The 24,165-nt window shown below is 51.4% G+C and overlaps 1 protein-coding gene across 1 annotated transcript; it reads left to right on the forward strand.

Annotated features, from left to right (window-relative positions):
- Window positions 1–24: 24 nt before the first annotated feature.
- Window positions 25–20,901, forward strand: FTSJ3 (FtsJ RNA 2'-O-methyltransferase 3). The gene is made up of 22 exons (XM_072129522.1): window positions 25–177; window positions 5,904–5,992; window positions 6,079–6,184; window positions 6,699–6,745; window positions 6,979–7,058; window positions 7,362–7,461; window positions 7,535–7,729; window positions 11,536–11,651; window positions 11,730–11,828; window positions 14,190–14,290; window positions 14,373–14,459; window positions 16,185–16,316; window positions 16,881–17,016; window positions 17,099–17,289; window positions 17,378–17,492; window positions 18,146–18,227; window positions 18,352–18,547; window positions 18,624–18,706; window positions 19,047–19,149; window positions 19,228–19,411; window positions 20,361–20,455; window positions 20,592–20,901. The coding sequence occupies exons 2-22, from the start codon at window positions 5,926–5,928 to the stop codon at window positions 20,773–20,775; spliced, it is 2,499 nt and encodes an 832-aa protein (XP_071985623.1). The 5' UTR covers window positions 25–177; window positions 5,904–5,925; the 3' UTR covers window positions 20,776–20,901.
- The last annotated feature ends 3,264 nt before the right edge of the window (window positions 20,902–24,165 follow it).

A 24,165-nucleotide genomic window follows, 5' to 3' on the forward strand; every position in this document is an offset into this window, starting at 1 on the left:
CAGAATGGAGCAGTGATGCAGCCGAGGCACCAGGGGGCGCTGTGCTCTGCTCTGCTCCAGCTGATCGCACTCTAGGCCGCTCTGTTGCTCTGTGTGACGTCTTCTCTATCGCCGGAAGTGACGTCTTGGAGAGGCGCAGGGTCCACGTGAGACTGGAGAAGACGAGTCGGAGCGGCGGTGAGTGACACCGGGACTGAGGCAGGAGCTGAGAGCGGGGCGACTACTGTAACATCATCACAACAGCGCCCCCATATCAGTAACAGCAGCACAGCGCCCCCATATCAGTAACAGCAGCACAGTGCCCCCATATCAGTAACAGCAGCACAGTGCCCCCATATCAGTAACACAGCAGCACAGTGCCCCCATATCAGTAACACAGCAGCACAGTGCCCCCATATCAGTAACACAGCAGCACAGTGCCCCCATATCAGTAACACAGCAGCACAGTGCCCCCATATCAGTAACACAGCAGCACAGTGCCCCCATATCAGTAACACAGCAGCACAGTGCCCCCATATCAGTAACACAGCAGCACAGTGCCCCCATATCAGTAACACAGCAGCACAGTGCCCCCATATCAGTAACAGCAGCACAGCGCCCCCATATCAGTAACAGCAGCACAGCGCCCCCATATCAGTAACAGCAGCACAGCGCCCCCATATCAGTAACAGCAGCACAGCGCCCCCATATCAGTAACAGCAGCACAGCGCCCCCATATCAGTAACAGCAGCACAGTGCCCCCATATCAGTAACACAGCAGCACAGAGCACAGTGCCCCCATCACAGTAACAGCAGCACAGTGCCCCCATATCAGTAACACAGCAGCACAGCGCCCCCATATCAGTAACAGCAGCACAGTGCCCCCATATCAGTAACAGCAGCACAGCGCCCCCATATCAGTAACACAGCAGCACAGCGCCCCCATATCAGTAACACAGCAGCACAGCGCCCCCATATCAGTAACACAGCAGCACAGTGCCCCCATATCAGTAACAGCAGCACAGCGCCCCCATATCAGTAACAGCAGCACAGTGCCCCCATATCAGTAACAGCAGCACAGCGCCCCCATATCAGTAACACAGCAGCACAGCGCCCCCATATCAGTAACACAGCAGCCCAGCGCCCCCATATCAGTAACAGCAGCACAGCGCCCCCATATCAGTAACAGCAGCACAGTGCCCCCATATCAGTAACAGCAGCACAGTGCCCCCATATCAGTAACAGCAGCACAGCGCCCCCATATCAGTAACAGCAGCACAGTGCCCCCATATCAGTAACACAGCAGCACAGTGCCCCCATATCAGTAACACAGCAGCACAGTGCCCCCATATCAGTAACACAGCAGCACAGTGCCCCCATATCAGTAACAGCAGCACAGTGCCCCCATATCAGTAACAGCAGCACAGTGCCCCCATCACAGTAACAGCAGCACAGTGCCCCCATCACAGTAACAGCAGCACAGTGCCCCCATCACAGTAACACAGCAGCACAGTGCCCCCATCACAGTAACACAGCAGCACAGTGCCCCCATCACAGTAACACAGCAGCACAGAGCACAGTGCCCCCATATCAGTAACACAGCAGCACAGTGCCCCCATATCAGTAACACAGCAGCACAGTGCCCCCATATCAGTAACACAGCAGCACAGTGCCCCCATATCAGTAACAGCAGCACAGTGCCCCCATATCAGTAACAGCAGCACAGTGCCCCCATATCAGTAACAGCAGCACAGTGCCCCCATCACAGTAACAGCAGCACAGTGCCCCCATATCAGTAACACAGCAGCACAGTGCCCCCATATCGGTAACACAGCAGCACAGTGCCCCCATATCAGTAACACAGAGCACAGTGCCCCCATATCAGTAACACAGCAGCACAGAGCACAGTGCCCCCATCACAGTAACAGCAGCACAGTGCCCCCATCACAGTAACACAGCAGCACAGTGCCCCCATCACAGTAACACAGCAGCACAGTGCCCCCATCACAGTAACACAGCAGCACAGTGCCCCCATCACAGTAACACAGCAGCACAGTGCCCCCATCACAGTAACACAGAGCACAGTGCCCCCATATCGGTAACACAGCAGCACAGTGCCCCCATATCGGTAACACAGCAGCACAGTGCCCCCATATCGGTAACACAGCAGCACAGTGCCCCCATATCGGTAACACAGCAGCACAGTGCCCCCATATCGGTAACACAGCAGCACAGTGCCCCCATATCGGTAACACAGCAGCACAGAGCCCCCATATCGGTAACACAGCAGCACAGAGCACAGTGCCCCCATATCAGTAACAGAGAGCCCCCATATCAGTAACACAGCAGCACAGAGCCCCCATATCAGTAACACAGCAGCACAGTGCCCCCATATCAGTAACACAGCAGCACAGAGCACAGTGCCCCCATATCAGTAACACAGCAGCACAGAGCACAGTGCCCCCATATCAGTAACACAGAGCCCCCATATCAGTAACACAGCAGCACAGTGCCCCCATATCGGTAACACAGCAGCACAGTGCCCCCATATCGGTAACACAGCAGCACAGTGCCCCCATATCGGTAACACAGCAGCACAGTGCCCCCATATCGGTAACACAGCAGCACAGTGCCCCCATATCGGTAACACAGCAGCACAGTGCCCCCATATCGGTAACACAGCAGCACAGTGCCCCCATATCGGTAACACAGCAGCACAGTGCCCCCATATCGGTAACACAGCAGCACAGTGCCCCCATATCGGTAACACAGCAGCACAGTGCCCCCATATCGGTAACACAGCAGCACAGAGCCCCCATATCGGTAACACAGCAGCACAGAGCCCCCATATCGGTAACACAGCAGCACAGAGCACAGTGCCCCCATATCAGTAACACAGAGCACAGAGCCCCCATATCAGTAACACAGCAGCACAGAGCCCCCATATCAGTAACACAGCAGCACAGAGCCCCCATATCAGTAACACAGCAGCACAGAGCCCCCATATCAGTAACACATCAGCACAGTGCCCCCATATCAGTAACACAGCAGCACAGAGCACAGTGCCCCCATATCAGTAACACAGCAGCACAGAGCACAGTGCCCCCATATCAGTAACACAGCAGCACAGTGCCCCCCATATCAGTAACACAGCAGCACAGTGCCCCCCATATCAGTAACACAGCAGCACAGTGCCCTCCATATCAGTAACACAGCAGCACAGTGCCCCCATATCAGTAACACAGCAGCACAGTGCCCCCCATATCAGTAACACAGCAGCACAGTGCCCCCATATCAGTAACACAGCAGCACAGTGCCCCCATATCAGTAACACAGCAGCACAGTGCCCCCATATCAGTAACACAGCAGCACAGTGCCCCCATATCAGTAACACAGCAGCACAGTGCCCCCATATCAGTAACACAGCAGCACAGAGCCCCCATATCAGTAACACAGCAGCACAGAGCACAGTGCCCCCATATCAGTAACACAGCAGCACAGAGCACAGTGTCCCCATATCAGTAACACAGCAGCACAGAGCACAGCGGCCCCATATCAGTAACACAGCAGCACAGAACCCCCATATCAGTAACACAGCAGCACAGTGCCCCCATATCAGTAACACAGAGCACAGAGCCCCCATATCAGTAACACAGCAACACAGTGCCCCCATATCAGTAACACAGCAACACAGTGCCCCCATATCAGTAACACAGAGCACAGAGCCCCCATATCAGTAACACAGCAGCACAGTGCCCCCCATATCAGTAACACAGCAGCACAGTGCCCCCCATATCAGTAACACAGCAGCACAGTGCCCCCATATCAGTAACACAGCAGCACAGAGCACAGTGCCCCCATATCAGTAGCACAGCAGCACAGAGCACAGTGCCCCCATATCAGTAACACAGAGCACAGAGCCCCCATATCAGTAACACAGCAGCACAGTGCCCCCCATATCAGTAACACAGCAGCACAGTGCCCCCCATATCAGTAACACAGCAGCACAGTGCCCCCATATCAGTAACACAGCAGCACAGAGCACAGTGCCCCCATATCAGTAACACAGCAGCACGGAGCACAGTGCCCCCATATCAGTAACACAGCAGCACGGAGCACAGTGCCCCCATATCAGTAACACAGCAGCACGGAGCACAGTGCCCCCATATCAGTAACACAGCAGCACGGAGCACAGTGCCCCCATATCAGTAACACAGCAGCACGGAGCACAGTGCCCCCATATCAGTAACACAGCAGCACAGAGCACAGTGCCCCCATATCAGTAACACAGCAGCACAGAGCACAGTGCCCCCATATCAGTAACACAGCAGCACAGAGCACAGTGCCCCCATATCAGTAACACAGCAGCACAGAGCACAGTGCCCCCATATCAGCAGCACAGAGCCCCCATATCAGTAACACAGCAGCACAGAGCGCAGTGCCCCCATATCAGTAACGCAGCAGCACAGAGCACAGTGCCCCCATATTAGTAACGCAGCAGCACAGAGCACAGTGCCCCCATATCAGTAACACAGCAGCACAGAGCACAGCGCCCCCATATCAGTAACAGCAGCACAGAGCACAGTGCCCCCATATCAGTAACAGCAGCACAGCGCCCCCATATCAGTAACACAGCAGCACAGAGCACAGTGCCCCCATATCAGTAACAGCAGCACAGCGCCCCCATATCAGTAACACAGCAGCACAGTGTCCCCATATCAGTAACACAGCAGCACAGTGCCCCCATATCAGTAACACAGCAGCACAGTGCCCCTATATGAGTAACACAGCAGCACAGTGCCCCCATATCAGTAACACAGCAGCACAGTGCCCCCATATCAGTAACACAGCAGCACAGTGCCCCTATATCAGTAACACAGCAGCACAGAGCACAGTGCCCCCATATCAGTAACACAGCAGCACAGAGCACAGTGCCCCCATATCAGTAACACAGCAGCACAGAGCCCCCATATCAGTAACAGCAGCACAGTGCCCCCATATCAGTAACACAGCAGCACAGAGCACAGTGCTCCCATATCAGTAACACAGCAGCACAGAGCACAGTGCCCCCATATCAGTAACACAGCAGCACAGTGCCCCCATATCAGTAACACAGCAGCACAGTGCCCCCATATCAGTAACACAGCAGCACAGAGCACAGCGCCCCCATATCAGTAACACAGCAGCACAGAGCACAGTGCCCCCATATCAGTAACACAGCAGCACAGAGCACAGTGCCCCCATATCAGTAACACAGCAGCACAGTGCCCCCATATCAGTAACACAGCAGCACAGTGCCCCCATATCAGTAACACAGCAGCACAGAGCACAGCGCCCCCATATCAGTAACACAGCAGCACAGAGCACAGTGCCCCCATATCAGTAACACAGCAGCACAGAGCACAGCGCCCCCATATCAGTAACACAGCAGCACAGAGCACAGCGCCCCCATATCAGTAACACAGCAGCACAGAGCACAGTGCCCCCATATCAGTAACACAGCAGCACAGTGCCCCCATATCAGTAACACAGCAGCACAGAGCACAGCGCCCCCATATCAGTAACACAGCAGCACAGAGCACAGTGCCCCCATATCAGTAACACAGCAGCACAGAGCACAGTGCCCCCATATCAGTAACACAGCAGCACAGTGCCCCCATATCAGTAACACAGCAGCACAGTGCCCCCATATCAGTAACACAGCAGCACAGAGCACAGCGCCCCCATATCAGTAACACAGCAGCACAGAGCACAGCGCCCCCATATCAGTAACACAGCAGCACAGAGCACAGTGCCCCCATATCAGTAACACAGCAGCACAGAGCACAGCGCCCCCATATCAGTAACGCAGCAGCACAGAGCACAGCGCCCCCATATCAGTAACACAGCAGCGCCGATATGATTTTCTTTCTTTTTTCCCTTAGACTTTTCTTCTAGTTTTCCACAATGGGCAAAAAAGGAAAAGTAGGGAAGAGCCGCAAGGACAAATTTTATCATCTGGCAAAGGAGACGGGTAAGAAATGTGTTATCCATGTGCAGATACTTGTGCTCTATGTATGAACTATGAACTATGACCTGTGACCCCTCCTCTTTCTCCAGGTTACCGCTCCCGCTCAGCCTTCAAGCTCATTCAGCTAAATCGGAAGTTCCAATTCCTGCAGAAGGCGCGAGCACTCATTGATCTGTGTGCAGCACCTGGGGGATGGTAAGTCCTGGTAAAAAGGGTGCGGTACATTATGCTCCGTATCCTAGGTTTAGGTATGCGGATGTTCCGTATCCTAGGTTTAGGTACGCAGTGTGGGGGATGGTTAGTCCTGGTAGATAGGTGGTGGTACAGTATGTTCCGTATCCTAGGTTTAGGTACGCAGTGTGGGGGATGGTTAGTCCTGGTAGATAGGTGGTGGTACAGTATGTTCCGTATCCTAGGTTTAGGTACGCAGTGTGGGGGGATGGTAAGTCCTAGTAGATAAGTGGCTCCACATTATGCTCCATATTCCAGGTGAGGGTACAGTTCTTGAACTCGCTGTGTGGGTTGTCCGCATATTCTAGGTTCATGTACGCAGTGTTGGGGATGGTAAGTCCTGGTACATAGGTGGCTCCACATTATGCTCCATATTCTAGGTTGGGCTACAGTTCATGTACTCAGTGGGGGGTTGTACGCTGAACCCTCCTCCACATTCTGCTTCTTCCTGACATTGTCTCTTTTCTTTGTTTTCCAGGCTTCAGGTGGCCTCAAAGTTCATGCCAGTGTCCAGCCTCATCATAGGTAAGTGTCCGTGCTAAGGCTTCTGCCATATATATATATATTATATGAACAGGAAAGTGCCACTGTTGTGGCTGTATCAGGTGGGTCAGATGCTGTAATACCGGGTGATGCCTGTGTACTAGGGGGCGCTCATCTGGGAATTGGGGGTGAATTGCATCTACAAGTGATGTTACGGCTTCCGCTAGGCAGAGGAGCGGGGGTCGTGTTTCACTATATTTTTGTGTCTTCTGCAGGGGTCGACCTTGTGCCCATTAAACCCATCCCCAATGTGGTGACCTTTCAGGATGACATCACAAGCGAGTCATGCAGACAGGTAAGTGATATCCGTGGCAGCTCTCGCCTTATTCGTGGTGGTCTAGAATCGCCGCCGGAGACGTCTGGGGGCTCGGATAAAACCAGAAGTTTATTGGCCGAACGTGACAGTTTTCGCTGTGACCTGTCGACCATCTCGTTATTTGCATCAGTTATTGTGGAGATGAGTTATAATGGGGGAGACTTGTACCTGTTTTGTCTCACAATAACTGATGCAAGGTGTGAACTGGGCCTAATGTGTATTGTGTCTCCTGACAGGTAAGGGGGTAATGAGTCCTGAATATTTTCTCCTTTCTTCTCGCAGACATTGAAGAAGCAGCTTCAGACGTGGAAGGCCGACGTGGTGCTGAATGACGGAGCTCCAAATGTGGGAGCCAACTGGATCCACGATGCCTTCTCACAAGGTGGGTACTAGCTGGACAGGGGCTCCTGCTGGGGGCTCTGTGGGTTGTGACCTCCTGTCCTCTTGTCACGCAGTTAACTTGTCGCTTATGGCGCTGCGGCTGGCCTGTGAGTGTCTAGCGAGAGGCGGCTGCTTCATCACCAAGGTTTTCCGCTCCACCGACTACCAATCCTTACTTTGGATCCTGAAGAACTTTTTCAAGAAAGTGAGCTCCACCAAACCCCAAGCGTCTCGTAGCGAGAGTGCTGAGATCTTTGTGGTGTGCCAGGGTAAGTGCCCCCAATGACTGACCTACCTGATCGCTGTGTCCCATCCATTTACCATCCAGACACCTGCACCTATGACTCCATAGACTCCCTATGATGTAAGTTCAAGTCCGCAGATCTTACAGACAATAAAATGCGCCGCCAGCATCCCACACTAACTTACATCAACCAGGTTGTACCCCACTAAACTACCAGCCCCTCCAGTAGGGGATTAATATATAATTTCTAGAATTCTTTCTTTTATGTTAAATCTCACCCATTTACCTATAAAAAAAAAAATAAATAACTCTCCTCCAGTCGGGCAAATATGACTCTTCTCATCTCATGTAAAAATGAGGGGAGTGAAGATTAGACCTCTGTCACATGGACGTATGCTCGCCGGGCCTCATCTTGACTCATCTGAAGTAAAAATGAGGGGAGAAGGGTAAATGGGTGAGATTACACATAAGAGGGAATTATTGATGTGCGCTGGAGAGGTGGATGGATGAGAGCTGCTCTCCCCTCTTCATAGCAAGGCGTGGCACCTGGCCCTAAACATGGAAAAGGTACAGTATTTGCAGTGTTCTATAGCACCTTTAAACATGCTGTTGGTGTCATTTTAGAGAATTGGACTTACAGACAGTTTAAGGAAATCTCCTACCGGCGATGTACCGTTTGAAGTGCCTACCAATGCAGATTCTCCCTCCCTGCAGCATCTGATGACCTTTTTTTTAAGCTAACTCTACTATGTAGCCTGGGGGGCCTGGAGTAGCCTCAGAGCACTCTGGGGACAAAGGCATCTCCACACCGCCTGTAGCTTCTCCTTTTCCGGCCCTGTCTCTGGCAGGAGGTGAGCTCTGGGCATGTACCGAGCTCTTCAGCTGTAAGTACATCACAGAACAGGAGCTACTGCACATGTACAGAGCTCCCCAGCTGTAGGTGCATCACAGAACAGGAACTACTGCGCATGTACAGAGCTCTTCAGCTGTAGGTGCATCACAAAACAGGAACTACTGCGCATGTACAGAGCTCCCCAGCTGTAGGTGCATCACAGAACTGGAACTACTGCGCATGTACAGAGCTCCCCAGCTGTAGGTGCATCACAGAACAGGAACTACTGCGCATGTACAGAGCTCCCCAGCTGTAGGTGCATCACAGAACAGGAACTACTGCGCATGTACAGAGCTCCCCAGCTGTAGGTGCATCACAGAACAGGAACTACTGCGCATGTACAGAGCTCCCCAGCTGTAGGTGCATCACAGAACAGGAACTACTGCGCATGTACAGAGCTCCCCAGCTGTAGGTGCATCACAGAACAGGAACTACTGCGCATGTACAGAGCTCCCCAGCTGTAGGTGCATCACAGAACAGGAACTACTGCGCATGTACAGAGCTCCCCAGCTGTAGGTGCATCACAGAACAGGAACTGCTGCGCATGTACAGAGCTCCCCAGCTGTAGGTGCATCACAGAACAGGAACTACTGCGCATGTACAGAGCTCCCCAGCTGTAGGTGCATCACAGAACAGGAACTACTGCGCATGTACAGAGCTCCCCAGCTGTAGGTGCATCACAGAACAGGAACTACTGCGCATGTACAGAGCTCCCCAGCTGTAGGTGCATCACAGAACAGGAACTACTGCGCATGTACAGAGTTCCCCAGCTGTAGGTGCATCACAGAACAGGAACTACTGCGCATGTACAGAGCTCCCCAGCTGTAGGTGCATCACAGAACAGGAACTACTGCGCATGTACAGAGCTCCCCAGCTGTAGGATCATCACAGAACAGGAACTACTGCGCATGTACAGAGCTCCCCAGCTGTAGGTGCATCACAGAACAGGAACTACTGCGCATGTACAGAGCTCCCCAGCTGTAGGTGCATCACAGAACAGGAACTACTGCGCATGTACAGAGCTCCCCAGCTGTAGGTGCATCACAGAACAGGAACTACTGCGCATGTACAGAGCTCCCCAGCTGTAGGTGCATCACAGAACAGGAACTACTGCGCATGTACAGAGCTCCCCAGCTGTAGGTGCATCACAGAACAGGAACTACTGCGCATGTACAGAGCTCCCCAGCTGTAGGATCATCACAGAACAGGAACTACTGCGCATGTACAGAGCTCCCCAGCTGTAGGTGCATCACAGAACAGGAACTACTGCGCATGTACAGAGCTCCCCAGCTGTAGGTGCATCACAGAACAGGAGCTACTGCGCATGTACAGTGCTCCCCAGCTGTAGATGCATCACAGAACAGGAACTACTGCGCATGTACAGAGCTTCCCAGCTGTAAGTGCATCACAGAACAGGAGCTACTGCGCATGTACAGAGCTCCCCAGCTGTAGGTGCATCACAGAACAGGAGCTACTGCGCATGTACAGAGCTCCTCAGCTGTAAGTGCATCACAGAACAGGAGCTACTGCGCATGTACAGAGCTCCCCAGCTGTAGATGCATCACAGAACAGGAACTACTGCGCATGTACAGAGCTCCCCAGCTGTAGGTGCATCACAGAACAGGAACTACTGCGCATGTACAGAGCTCCCCAGCTGTAGGTGCATCACAGAACAGGAACTACTGCGCATGTACAGAGCTCCCCAGCTGTCGGATCATCACAGAACAGGAACTACTGCGCATGTACAGAGCTCCCCAGCTGTAGGTGCATCACAGAACAGGAACTACTGCGCATGTACAGAGCTCCCCAGCTGTAGGTGCATCACAGAACAGGAACTACTGCGCATGTACAGAGCTCCCCAGCTGTAGGTGCATCACAGAACAGGAGCTACTGCGCATGTACAGAGCTCCCCAGCTGTAGGATCATCACAGAACAGGAACTACTGCGCATGTACAGAGCTCCCCAGCTGTAAGTGCATCACAGAACAGGAACTACTGCGCATGTACAGAGCTCCCCAGCTGTAGGTGCATCACAGAACAGGAACTACTGCGCATGTACAGAGCTCCCCAGCTGTAGGTGCATCACAGAACAGGAGCTACTGCGCATGTACAGAGCTCCCCAGCTGTAGGTGCATCACAGAACAGGAGCTACAGAGCTTGACTCCTGCCAGAGACGCACCTGAAGAAGAAAAGCCGAGCAGGGGCTAATGGGGGTGTGGCGAAGCCTTTTTACCCGGACCTTTTTGAGGCTACTCCCATGAGCTCAGTAGCCTCTGCAATTAATCTGCTTATAGAATGAATAAAGTTTAGTCGCGCAAAGGCTGCACCAGAGTTAAGTAAAAACCTTATGCAGATGCTGCAGGGAGGGGGCAATCTACATCGGGAACTACTTCAGAAATGACATTGCGATGATCACAGATTTCCTTTAAAGGATATTTGTGAGTGGGATCTTTTTCTGCAGCGTGCGTTTCCAACTAAATCTTAAGCTTCCTGTAACTCTGGTTCTGTCGCTCACAAAGCCATAAGACTGATCTTTAACATGACACCAGCAGTACATTTCTAGGTGCTATAGATTGGGGTGATTGAGTTGAAACCCCCTGCAACCACTAAATGGGGTGAGAAGAGTCACATTTTCCTGACTTGGGAGGAGAGTTTTTATAGGTAAATGGGTGAAATTTCACATTAACAACCGAATTCTAGAAAGGACATTGTTATACCCCTCCTTAGGGGGGTAGTGGGTGACTGTTCTCTTTAAAGGGAACCTGTCAGCAGGAATGGACCCAGTAAGGCCCTACCAATAAGATGGGAGGCAAATAAACACCTTCATAGTCATGTCTGTGTACGGCCACATTTTAGATTAATTTCCCCAGTTGTAACTTTTGTTAGGAATCTTTTCCAAGATTCGGATCAGGGGGAAATGTTGTGATCTGTCATTTCCAGGATACTTGGCACCGGATAAAATAGACAACCGATTTTTTGATCCCAAGTATGCGTTCAAGAGTGTGGAGAGCCCCGTGCAGACTGTGTCACAGCTGGTATCCAATAAGAAGCCCAAGGTATGCAAGTCCCACGTGTCCTGAGTAGGGAATGACTGCGACATCTGTCATGCTGATGGCCGTGTGCTATTTCCATAGGCGGAAGGATACGAGGAAGGACCTGTTTACCAACGAGCCACTTTGGTTGAATTCCTGAAAGCCCAAAATCCTGTGGATTTTCTTTCCAAGATCAGTGAGGTGAGTCCACAGAAATATGTATGAGTATAGAAGGATGAAATACAGCTCCTTAAAGGGGCGCTAGGAGGATTTTTTTTTTTTTGTTATTGATTACGCGGTGATTGGTGCTGCTGTGCAGCCATACAATGTATAGTGGTGATGCTGTGCACAGTGCCATACAATGTATAGTGGTGATGCTGTGCACAGTGCCATACAATGTATAGTGGTGATGCTGTGCACAGCGCCATACAATGTATAGTGGTGATGCTGTGCACAGCGCCATACAATGTATAGTGGTGATGCTGTGCACAGTGCCATACAATGTATAGTGGTGATGCTGTGCACAGTGCCATACAATGTATAGTGGTGATGCTGTGCACAGCGCCATACAATGTATAATCGTGATGCTGTGCACAGTGCCATACAATGTATAGTGGTGATGCTGTGCACAGTGCCATACAATGTATAGTGGTGATGCTGTGCACAGCGCCATACAATGTATAGTGGTGATGCTGTGCACAGCGCCATACAATGTATAGTGGTGATGCTGTGCACAGCGCCATACAATGTATAGTGGTGATGCTGTGCACAGCGCCATACAATGTATAGTGGTGATGCTGTGCACAGTGCCATACAATGTATAGTGGTGATGCTGTGCACAGCGCCATACAATGTATAGTGGTGATGCTGTGCACAGCGCCATACAATGTATAATCGTGATGCTGTGCACAGCGCCATACAATGTATAGTGGTGATGCTGTGCACAGCGCCATACAATGTATAATCGTGATGCTGTGCACAGTGCCATACAATGTATAGTGGTGATGCTGTGCACAGTGCCATACAATGTATAGTGGTGATGCTGTGCACAGCGCCATACAATGTATAGTGGTGATGCTGTGCACAGCGCCATACAATGTATAGTGGTGATGCTGTGCACAGCGCCATACAATGTATAATCGTGATGCTGTGCACAGTGCCATACAATGTATAGTGGTGATGCTGTGCACAGTGCCATACAATGTATAGTGGTGATGCTGTGCACAGTGCCATACAATGTATAGTGGTGATGCTGTGCACAGTGCCATACAATGTATAGTGGTGATGCTGTGCACAGTGCCATACAATGTATAGTGGTGATGCTGTGCACAGCGCCATACAATGTATAGTGGTGATGCTGTGCACAGCGCCATACAATGTATAGTGGTGATGCTGTGCACAGCGCCATACAATGTATAGTGGTGATGCTGTGCACAGCGCCATACAATGTATAATCGTGATGCTGTGCACAGCGCCATACAATGTATAGTGGTGATGCTGTGCACAGCGCCATACAATGTATAATCGTGATGCTGTGCACAGTGCCATACAATGTATAGTGGTGATGCTGTGCACAGTGCCATACAATGTATAGTGGTGATGCTGTGCACAGCGCCATACAATGTATAGTGGTGATGCTGTGCACAGCGCCATACAATGTATAGTGGTGATGCTGTTCACAGCGCCATACAATGTATAGTGGTGATGCTGTGCACAGCGCCATACGATGTATAGTGGTGATGCTGTGCACAGCGCCATACAATGTATAGTGGTGATGCTGTGCACAGCGCCATACAATGTATAATCGTGATGCTGTGCACAGCGCCATACAATGTATAGTGGTGATGCTGTGCACAGCGCCATACAATGTATAGTGGTGATGCTGTGCACAGCGCCATACAGTGTATAATCGTGATGCTGGTGATGCTGTGCACAGTGCCATACAATGTGTAGTGGTGATGCTGGGTAATGCAGCTCAGGGTGATTCTCCTGGAGCAAACCGCTGATGTGATGATAGGGAGGTTGCAGACCCAGGTTGTGGAGCGCTGTAATCCATTAGTATCAGACCACAACATTGATCCCCAAGATCAGGGATCAACAAGAGTCCTAGAAAATTCCTTTAGTGGACACGACTTATACATTTTTTAGGACCACATCCTACCAGATGGGGGAGGGCAGACCCAAAACCAGCACCCTGAAACTGCTTCAGGGCAGTAATCAATACAAGAGCTTGTGCCTCCATCCTCTGTATTTAGTCTGGCGCTGGAAATTGCTACAGGTTTTGGGTGTCTGAACCCCCCACTTGCTGATGGACCAGCGTCATTGGTTTGGTAATGCGCATAGACAGGAGTGGAGAGGGACGGCTCTCCTGCATCTCCATGCCAGAGCAATAGGACACATGTTGGTCTGACCGCTGGGGGCGTCCTGTTGGTCTGACCGCTGGGGGCGTCCTGTTGGTCTGACCGCTGGGGGCGTCCTGTTGGTCTGACCGCTGGGGGCGTCCTGTTGGTCTGACCGCTGGGGGCGTCCTGTTGGTCTGATTCCGCCTTTCTATTTTTTTAGATTGTAATAGAGGACAAAGACTTGGAGAACCATTCGGCTACATCCAATGACATCAAGGAATGCTGCAAAGATATCAAAGTCTTGGGGCGCAAGGAGCTGAGGTGCGCTTGTCCAGGACCTCTCTGTGTTGCTGACCGGCATTGTACATCTCACTGCTCCTCACAAAGTGCCTTCACCTTTCAGGTTGCTCCTAAACTGGAGATCCAAGCTACGAAGACACATCGCCAAGAGACTGAAAGAGGAGTCCAAAGGATCATTGGATGGAATAAAGTAAGAGCACCCCTCCCCCGATCTCTACCAATACCTGCTAGTCATGTTAGGTCCACCCTTGGTGCGCCATGGCATACAGAGAAACCCCTCGATGACCTGCCACATAAACGAACAGGCTGATCGTTAGGTGTATAAGGAGAGGACTCATGTGCTGTAATAATACAACCTGCCGGAGGCTGACCGCAGTATATTACAGAAGTGATCAGACCCCCTTGGGTTCAAGTGCCCTAGGGGTTTAGAAATAATTGTAAAAAATTAAAATAAAAGTTTAAAAAAATATATAAGAATTCAAATATCCCCTTTCCATAGAATACACACAAAAATAAACAAAATGTAGATTTTTTTTCCAGCTTCCCAATGCAAGGCAGAGCATAATTACATGGAGCCTCTAGGAGTTACAATTTGTTGCTGGTAGAAGGAGCAGAATGGGAAAAAAGTAACTCAAAAACCCCAAAACACCAGGGCTTCAAAGGGTTGACGCCATTTATTACTTATCCCCCAGGGTCCCCAGTCCTGTGGATGATGATTCTTAAATGTTGATCCAGAGAAGAAGAATGATCCCAATTGGCCCATAGTAGATGATAGATATTTCTTCACGGGCCCCAAAATGGCACAAGAATAACTGCCTGGTTCAACTCATCATCACACTTACTATTTCATGATCTTACCCATCCTCCCGCTGCGGGATCCTGGGATAAAGGTAGATATCTACCTATAAAGGTGGTTGGTGCATCTATAGGACGTGAGGTTAGACCTTTCTAATCCTCACGTCCCCACACTCAAAATATGTAAATTTTGTAAAGAGGCTACTGGGGTGTGGAGTAGCCAGAGCTGAGGCTACACGGAGCGGCTGCTCCATTCCCCAGTAGCCTCTCTGATCCTCCTACCAGATATCTATATATATCCTACCAGCTCCTCATAGCTGCGCACCCTCGTCCGCGAAACCTGCCGTCTGCGCATGTGCAGTGGCTTCGGAGCAGTGAGCGCGCAGCCGCGGGCCTGCTGTTCTGTGCATGCTATGAGAAGCTGGTAGGATATATATAGATATCTGATAGGAGGATCAAAGAGGCTACTAGGGTGTGGAGTATATGCGCCGTGTAGCCTCTTTACAAAATCTGCATATTAGGGAAAATGAAATCATCAAAAGATTGCGGGACGTGAGGATTTGCCTGTAAAATGTCTATCCTCGCATCCTATAGATGCACCTACCACCTGATCTATCTTTATAGGTAGATCTGTGGTGGTAGGTTCCCTTTAATGTCACAACCAATTTTAAGCCCACAAGGAGGATGGATTCTGCACCTTCACAGGCTTCTAATATTATCATGATTCAAAGGGAAATCCTGGAAAAATCCATGGGGGTGAAGAGTAAACTTAAGAAAGTGTAACTACCCTAACTAGACTAGGTGTCTATAGTGTCAGGGGCCACAGGATCCCCCTTTTAATCTTATACATTGCTAGGAATCGGTTTTCCTAAAACGGCGCTCCATATCCCTTACAATGAGGAATTAAATGAAACTGCACCTTTCTACAGCCACCAGTAGAGGGCGCTCCATAACAGCGCAGCGAGGGGACTGTGCAGGAGATGATGGAGGGATCCATTTCTCACCACTGTTGGTGGATCTCCCTATAAGATATCTTAGATCTTTGCGTCCCTCTTCTGGACCACCCTGATACCTGTCTGGATCATGCATGAGGAGTCCATATGATATTATTTCTCTCCAGTCTCAGCTCTGATGAGGAAGGCTCAGGCTCAGATGATGAAGAGGAGAAGGAGGCCGCCGAGGAGGATGAGGAGGAGAAGCTGGATCAGAAACTAGCCGAACTAAAGGCTGAGGAGCTGGCAGCCCTAAAAAGGTTAGTAGGAAGGTCTACGGTATGGAGGAGCCGGTTATGGGGGGGGGGTATGGAGGAGCCGGTTATGGGGGGGGGGGGTATGGAGGAGCCGGTTATGGAGGGGGAGGGGGTATGGAGGAGCCGGTTATGGGGGGGGGGGTTGGGAGGGCCCGTATGGAGGAGCCAGTTATGGGAAGGGGCAGTATGGTGGAGCTGGTTATTGGGGGGAGGGCGGGGGGTCCGGAATGGAGGAGCCGATTTTGGGATGGGGGGGGGGGGTGTCCGGTATGGAGGAGCCGGTTATTGGAGGGAGGTCCGGTATGAAGGAGCCGGTTATAGGGGGGGGGGTCCGGTATGGTGGAGCCGGTTATTGGGGTGTGGTCCGGTATGAAGGAGCCAGTTATGGGGGGGGGGGGCGGTATGGAGGAGCCGGTTATGGGGGGGGGACCCGGTATGGAGGAGCGTATGGGGTGGGGGTGCTGTGGAGGAGGGTGTGGGGCACATATGACGGACTGATGTCTTCTACTGTCTGAAGGCTCGGGCGTGGTGTGAACAGCGCTTTACATTCCCCTCTTTGATTTCTAGGAAGAAAAAGCAGCTGCTGAAAGCCCAGCGCCGCCAGAAGCTGAGAATGGAGCTGAAGATGGATCTCCCCGGGGTCTCCATCGCTGATGGGGGAGATACCGACATGTTTTCCCTCAAGGCCATAGGCAGGAATGAGGTAGGGGGCGCCAGTGACTATGACTATGGGGTAATAATGGTGGTCCTTGCACGGCTCAGTCCTGTTTGTCTCCGTCTCTCAGCTATTACAGTCCCTTTCCCGTGGAGACATGGCGGCCGCAGACGCTCTGGTGTCACAGGGCGACCTGAATAATGGCGACATCTGTATATCAGACGTGGAGGAGGAGGAGGATGAAATCTCACTCGCCAGTGACCTGGATGAAGAGGACCTGACCGAAGTGAGAAAGTGGGAGAAGAAGATGGAGAAACCAAGGCAAGATGACTGCCTCAGGGGCTTCAGGGTTTTATTTTCACCCCATTTCTACCATTTTTCTGATGTCACCTTCCCCTCCCCCCATCAGGAAGACGACTACGTCAGAAGAGCCGGAGGATGAGGATGTGACGAACCCTCTGATCGTATCCCTGGAGGACAAGTCAGATCGAGAAGAAAGAGATAAAAACCTGTGGTTTGGGAAGGTTGGTGGCTTTTACCTTGAGGTTATGGCTCGGGGTGGTGGGTCCTCTCCGGAATCATGTTCCCTCTAGTGGGCTCATTACATGACACCTTTACCTGCAATCCAGAAGAGATCTCTTACTACCAGGCCCATAGACTGGAGACCACCCACTGCCTAGATTTCTACCCTCCACAATTTTGGGAACTTGAAAAACTGCTTAACCCTCCCATCAAAATCCATCATGTAAACCAAAGACATCACTCATAGCTCCAGGCACGGAGACTGTGGTGTCTTCTTATATCTGTTATCCATCGCCTCTCTCCTCCTAAAATCAACTTTTCTAAGTATGCTAATGGTGGTGTTGCCAGCACCGCTCTGTGATGTAGCTTCACAGGCTTTTACACTGGAGAGGGGGAGACAGTGTAACAGCCTGTGAAGCCAGAGCACAGAGGGAATCATGATCTCACTTGCCAATCACTTTCCATTGGGGAAGTTGCAGCGGGGATTGTCTTCTATGTGTTGTATGTTGGGTTCTCATCGTCATATGATGAGATGCTACCCCTGGTGTGCCCCCTATTATGCCATGCAGAAGATTAGGCTCCCTACGTCAGTGCGGAGGTGACGGCAGGAGACATTTCCGTGAATTTGTGGTTTAATCATTTGTGATGTTTTCAGGGAATTTTCTCATCCGTTCTACACGATGCGGATGAGGAGATGGAAATTAAGCAGACCAAGATTTTACAGGAAGGCAAAAGCGGTGAGTAGTCGATGTGTGGCGGCAGATAGGAGAGACTGTAATGTGGCTGACTACAGAGAACAATAGCTTGACCTGCTGTTAGAGCCCAGCACAAGCGATGTGACGCATTGCCGACTTGTTCTAGGAACAAAAACAACTGAGAAGAAAGAGACAAAGAAAAAACGGAAGAAAACTGAAGCGACTCCAGATATGAGCGAGAAAACGGGAGGCGCACCGGAGGCGCCCGTACAGGGGGCGGAGTCACTGGCTGTGGAGGCGGAGCTGAAGGGAAGCGCAGTCGATGACAGCGACTCGGACAGTGACAGCAGCGATGATGAGAGGTGAGTGGACGGCCGGCACGCAGGTAACAGCCGCCACAAGTCACGTGGTAATAACCCCCATCCTCCACGATTCCAGGAAGATCCGCTCTATGAGGAAGAAACGTGGAAAAGGCACCGAGGAGGACGACGACTTTGAAGTGGTTCCTGTGGAGCGTCCAGGTGGGTATCGGACCTCGCTAGGGCTCAGTACGAGTCTGCTCTACATCCCCTGGGTCACTGCACATCAGCATCAGCCGGCACCATGGCTTAAAGGGGATGTCTTCATATTCTCTGATAGGATAGATGGGCTGGGCTACATGTCATTGTCACACCAGGCCGTACAAACAAGGGTCCACTGTGCTGAGCACAGCGCCGTACACTGTGTTGTGGCTGTTCTTGGTAGTGTTAAATGGACCAGACGTGAGGTGGTAGCGGTGCTGTAGCTGGTCCCTGGGGGTGTCAGGAAGGTACCTACATATTATAGGTGTGACTTACCTCTGATCTGTTTTCCTCGCTGCAGTAAAGCGTTCCCGTGTCCTGGACCCAGAAGGCCTCGCACTTGGCACAGTCATTGCCACATCCAAAAAAGCAACCAGGGACCTGATAGACAACTCCTTTAACAGGTAAGTACTTACCGGGGAGAACATGTTGTGGCGTCCAGCTGCCGTGTTTTACCGCGTCCTTGCCCGATCTCCCCGCAGACGAGCCTTCAACGACGACGAAGACGACCTCCCCGACTGGTTTGTGTCCGAGGAAAAGAAGCATCGAGTCGTTCAGATTCCTGTAGACCGGGAAACCATGGAAGAATATCGGAGACGACAGAGGGAGCTCAATGCTCGGCCCATCAAGAAGATCGCAGAAGCCAAGGCCAGAAAACGAAGACGGGTGAGATGACTCTTCTCTCAAGGAGAACCAATCACCAGGTCTTATCTCACTGAACTACCAGGCCCCTAAGGTCGGGGGATGAAATATCCTTTCTAGAATTCCCTCTCTTGTGTGAAATCTCTCCAAAGTAACATGAGCATGAGCAGAGAAGAGTCATATTTGAGATGAGTCAAGTTTAGTCATTGCAGAGGTAGTGTCACTTCAGAAGGCCCCATCTTCTGTTCTGTAGCACCTAGGAACATGTATTTTGTATTATAAAGCTATGAATCTCATCTTTCAGATGACATCAGTCTTATGGTTCTGTGAGCCACAGAACTGGACATAGAGGCAGTTAAAGGGGTTGTCCAGATAACCTCATGATTTGTGCAATGTGTGTGGGGCAGGATATGAGGTAGTTTACCAGGACCTTAATCTTATATTCATAAATACTTTGGTAAGATCCTGGCAGGGCGATTGTTCATGGCCTGTTAAAGATCACATGACCCTCCACCTGCGGCCGTTTTATGGACAGGAATGTCTGACGATGAGGTAAAAGACAGGAAAGCAGAGAAAAACTATTAATAGATGTATATTGGTAAATTACCCAATATCCTACACACACGTACACCCACGTTACAAAAAATATGAGGTAAAGTTGCCAACCCCTTTAAGCTATAGATGGGATCTTAATCTTCAGCTTTATCTGCCTGAATCTTTAAAATGACACCAGCAGCATGTTTCTAGGTGCTACAGAACAGGACAGGACATTTCATCCCCTACCTGAGAGGCTGGGAGTGTAATAGGGTAAAAGCTGGTGACAGGTTCCCTCTTGGAGGCCGAAATGGTGCCTCTCCTGGCGATAGGCCCTGTCTGCTACTGCAGTTCATTCTCTTTGTGTGGATGAGCTGCAATGCTTGATGCAGAATTTGGTGACCCTCCATAAGTCCTGCATTCCTCCCTTCCGTCACAGATGCTGAAAAAGATGGAACAAGCGCGGAAGAAGGCGGAAGCTGTGGTGAACACGGTGGACATCTCTGAGAGAGAGAAGACGGCTCAGCTGCGCAGGTAATGGATCTGTAATACCGGCCATGGACAGGAGTGGCGCTGCGAGAAAGAAGCATGACTTCTCTAATCCTGGCCCGCCCCTTTAAGGGCGCAGAATGCCGTGTGTCCTGACTCCATGTTTTCCGTCTTTTTCCAGTATATATAAGAAGGCGGGTCTCGGGAAGGAGAAACGTCAGGTGACCTATGTAGTGGCCAAGAAAGGGGTCGGAAGGAAGGTCCGGAGGCCGGCGGGGGTGAAAGGCCAATTCAAGGTGGTGGATGGGAGGATGAAGAAGGACATGAGAGGACAGCAGCAGCAGCAGCGGCGACGGGGGAGATGAAGCATCAAGCACACGGGCGCCATCTTGTATTCTCTTCCTAGTGAAGATTTGGACGTCATCAATCTCTTGTATAATATCATAAATCTTATTAATAAATGGAACTTCTTCTCCATGTGGTGCTACAGCCCTTACTGACCCTTCTCCATGTGGTGCTACAGCCCTTACTGACCCTTCTCCATGTGGTGCTACAGCCCTTACTGACCCTTCTCCATGTGGTGCTACAGCCCTTACTGACCCTTCTCCATGTGGTGCTACAGCCCTTACTGACCCTTCTCCATGTGGTGCTACAGCCCTTACTGACCCTTCTCCATGTGGTGCTACAGACCTTACTGACCCTTCTCCATGTGGTGCTACAGACCTTACTGACCCTTCTCCATGTGGTGCTACAGACCTTACTGACCCTTCTCCATGTGGTGCTACAGACCTTACTGACCCTTCTCCATGTGGTGCTACAGCCCTTACTGACCCTTCTCCATGTGGTGCTACAGCCCTTACTGACCCTTCTCCATGTGGTGCTACAGCCCTTACTGACCCTTCTCCATGTGGTGCTACAGCCCTTACTGACCCTTCTCCATGTGGTGCTACAGCCCTTACTGACCCTTCTCCATGTGGTGCTACAGCCCTTACTGACCCTTCTCCATGTGGTGCTACAGACCTTACTGACCCTTCTCCATGTGGTTCTACAGCCCTTACTGACCCTTCTCCATGTGGTTCTACAGCCCTTACTGACCCTTCTCCATGTGGTTCTACAGCCCTTACTGACCCTTCTCCATGTGGTGCTACAGTCCTTACTGACCCTTCTCCATGTGCTGCTACAGCCCTTACTGACCCTTCTCCATGTGGTGCTACAGCCCTTACTGACCCTTCTCCATGTGCTGCTACAGCCCTTACTGACCCTTCTCCATGTGGTGCTACAGCCCTTACTGACCCTTCTCCATGTGCTGCTACAGCCCTTACTGACCCTTCTCCATGTGATGCTACAGCCCTTACTGACCCTTCTCCAGGTGGTGCTACAGCCCTTACTGACCCTTCTCCATGTGCTGCTACAGCCCTTACTGACCCTTCTCCATGTGGTGTTACAGCCCTTACTGACCCTTCTCCATGTGCTGCTACAGCCCTTACTGACCCTTCTCCATGTGGTGCTGCAGCCCTTACTGACCCTTCTCCATGTGCTGCTACAGCCCTTATTGACCCTTCTCCATGTGCTGCTACAGCCCTTACTGACCCTTCTCCATGTGCTGCTACAGCCCTTACTGACCCTTCTCCATGTGGTGCTACAGCCCTTACTGACCCTTCTCCATGTGGTGCTACAGCCCTTACTGACCCTTCTCCATGTGGTGTTACAGACCTTACTGACCCTTCTCCATGTGCTGCTACAGCCCTTACTGACCCTTCTCCATGTGGTGCTACAGCCCTTACTGACCCTTCTCCATGTGGTGCTACAGCCCTTACTGACCCTTCTCCATGTGGTGCTACAGCCCTTACTGACCCTTCTCCATGTGCTGCTACAGCCCTTACTGACACTTCCCCATGTGCTGCTACAGTCCTTACTGACCCTTCTCCATGTGGTGCTACAGCCCTTACTGACCCTTCTCCATGTGGTGTTACAGCCCTTACTGACCCTTCTCCATGTGGTGTTACAGCCCTTACTGACCCTTCTCCATGTGGTGCTACAGCCCTTACTGACCCTTCTCCATGTGGTGCTACAGCCCTTACTGACCCTTCTCCATGTGGTGCTACAGCCCTTACTGACCCTTCTCCATGTGGTGCTACAGACCTTACTGACCCTTCTCCATGTGGTTCTACAGCCCTTACTGACCCTTCTCCATGTGGTTCTACAGCCCTTACTGACCCTTCTCCATGTGGTTCTACAGCCCTTACTGACCCTTCTCCATGTGGTGCTACAGTCCTTACTGACCCTTCTCCATGTGCTGCTACAGCCCTTACTGACCCTTCTCCATGTGATGCTACAGCCCTTACTGACCCTTCTCCAGGTGGTGCTACAGCCCTTACTGACCCTTCTCCATGTGCTGCTACAGCCCTTACTGACCCTTCTCCATGTGGTGTTACAGCCCTTACTGACCCTTCTCCATGTGCTGCTACAGCCCTTACTGACCCTTCTCCATGTGGTGCTGCAGCCCTTACTGACCCTTCTCCATGTGCTGCTACAGCCCTTATTGACCCTTCTCCATGTGCTGCTACAGCCCTTACTGACCCTTCTCCATGTGGTGCTACAGCCCTTACTGACCCTTCTCCATGTGGTGCTACAGCCCTTACTGACCCTTCTCCATGTGGTGCTACAGCCCTTACTGACCCTTCTCCATGTGCTGCTACAGCCCTTACTGACACTTCCCCATGTGCTGCTACAGTCCTTACTGACCCTTCTCCATGTGGTGCTACAGCCCTTACTGACCCTTCTCCATGTGCTGCTACAGTCCTTACTGAACCTTCTCCATGTGCTGCTACAGCCCTTACTGACCCTTCTCCATGTGGTGCTACAGCCCTTACTGACCCTTCTCCATGTGCTGCTACAGCCCTTACTGACCCTTCTCCATGTGGTGCTACAGCCCTTACTGACCCTTCTCCATGTGGTGTTACAGACCTTACTGACCCTTCTCCATGTGCTGCTACAGCCCTTACTGACCCTTCTCCATGTGCTGCTACAGCCCTTACTGACCCTTCCCCATGTGCTGCTACAGTCCTTACTGACCCTTCTCCATGTGGTGCTACAGCCCTTACTGACCCTTCTCCATGTGCTGCTACAGTCCTTACTGACCCTTCTCCATGTGGTGCTACAGCCCTTACTGACCCTTCTCCATGTGCTGCTACAGCCCTTACTGACCCTTCTCCATGTGCTGCTACAGCCCTTACTGACCCTTCTCCATGTGCTGCTACAGCCCTTACTGACCCTTCTCCATGTGGTGCTACAGCCCTTACTGACCCTTCTCCATGTGCTGCTACAGCCCTTACTGACCCTTCTCCATGTGCTGCTACAGCCCTTACTGACCCTTCTCCATGTGGTGCTACAGCCCTTATTGACCCTTCTCCATGTGCTGCTACAGCCCTTACTGACCCTTCTCCATGTGGTGCTACAGCCCTTACTGACCCTTCTCCATGTGCTGCTACAGCCCTTACTGACCCTTCTCCATGTGCTGCTACAGCCCTTACTGACCCTTCTCCATGTGGTGCTACAGCCCTTACTGACCCTTCCCCATGTGCTGCTACAGCCCTTACTGACCCTTCCCCATGTGCTGCTACAGTCCTTACTGACCCTTCTCCATGTGGTGTTACAGACCTTACTGACCCTTCTCTATATGCTGCTACAGCCCTTACTGACCCTTCTCCATGTGGTGCTACAGCCATTACTGACCCTTCTCCATGTGATGCTAC

Source organism: Engystomops pustulosus, chromosome 11, assembly GCF_040894005.1.
Source record: "Engystomops pustulosus chromosome 11, aEngPut4.maternal, whole genome shotgun sequence".
In the NCBI taxonomy this organism is placed as follows: domain Eukaryota; kingdom Metazoa; phylum Chordata; class Amphibia; order Anura; family Leptodactylidae; genus Engystomops; species Engystomops pustulosus.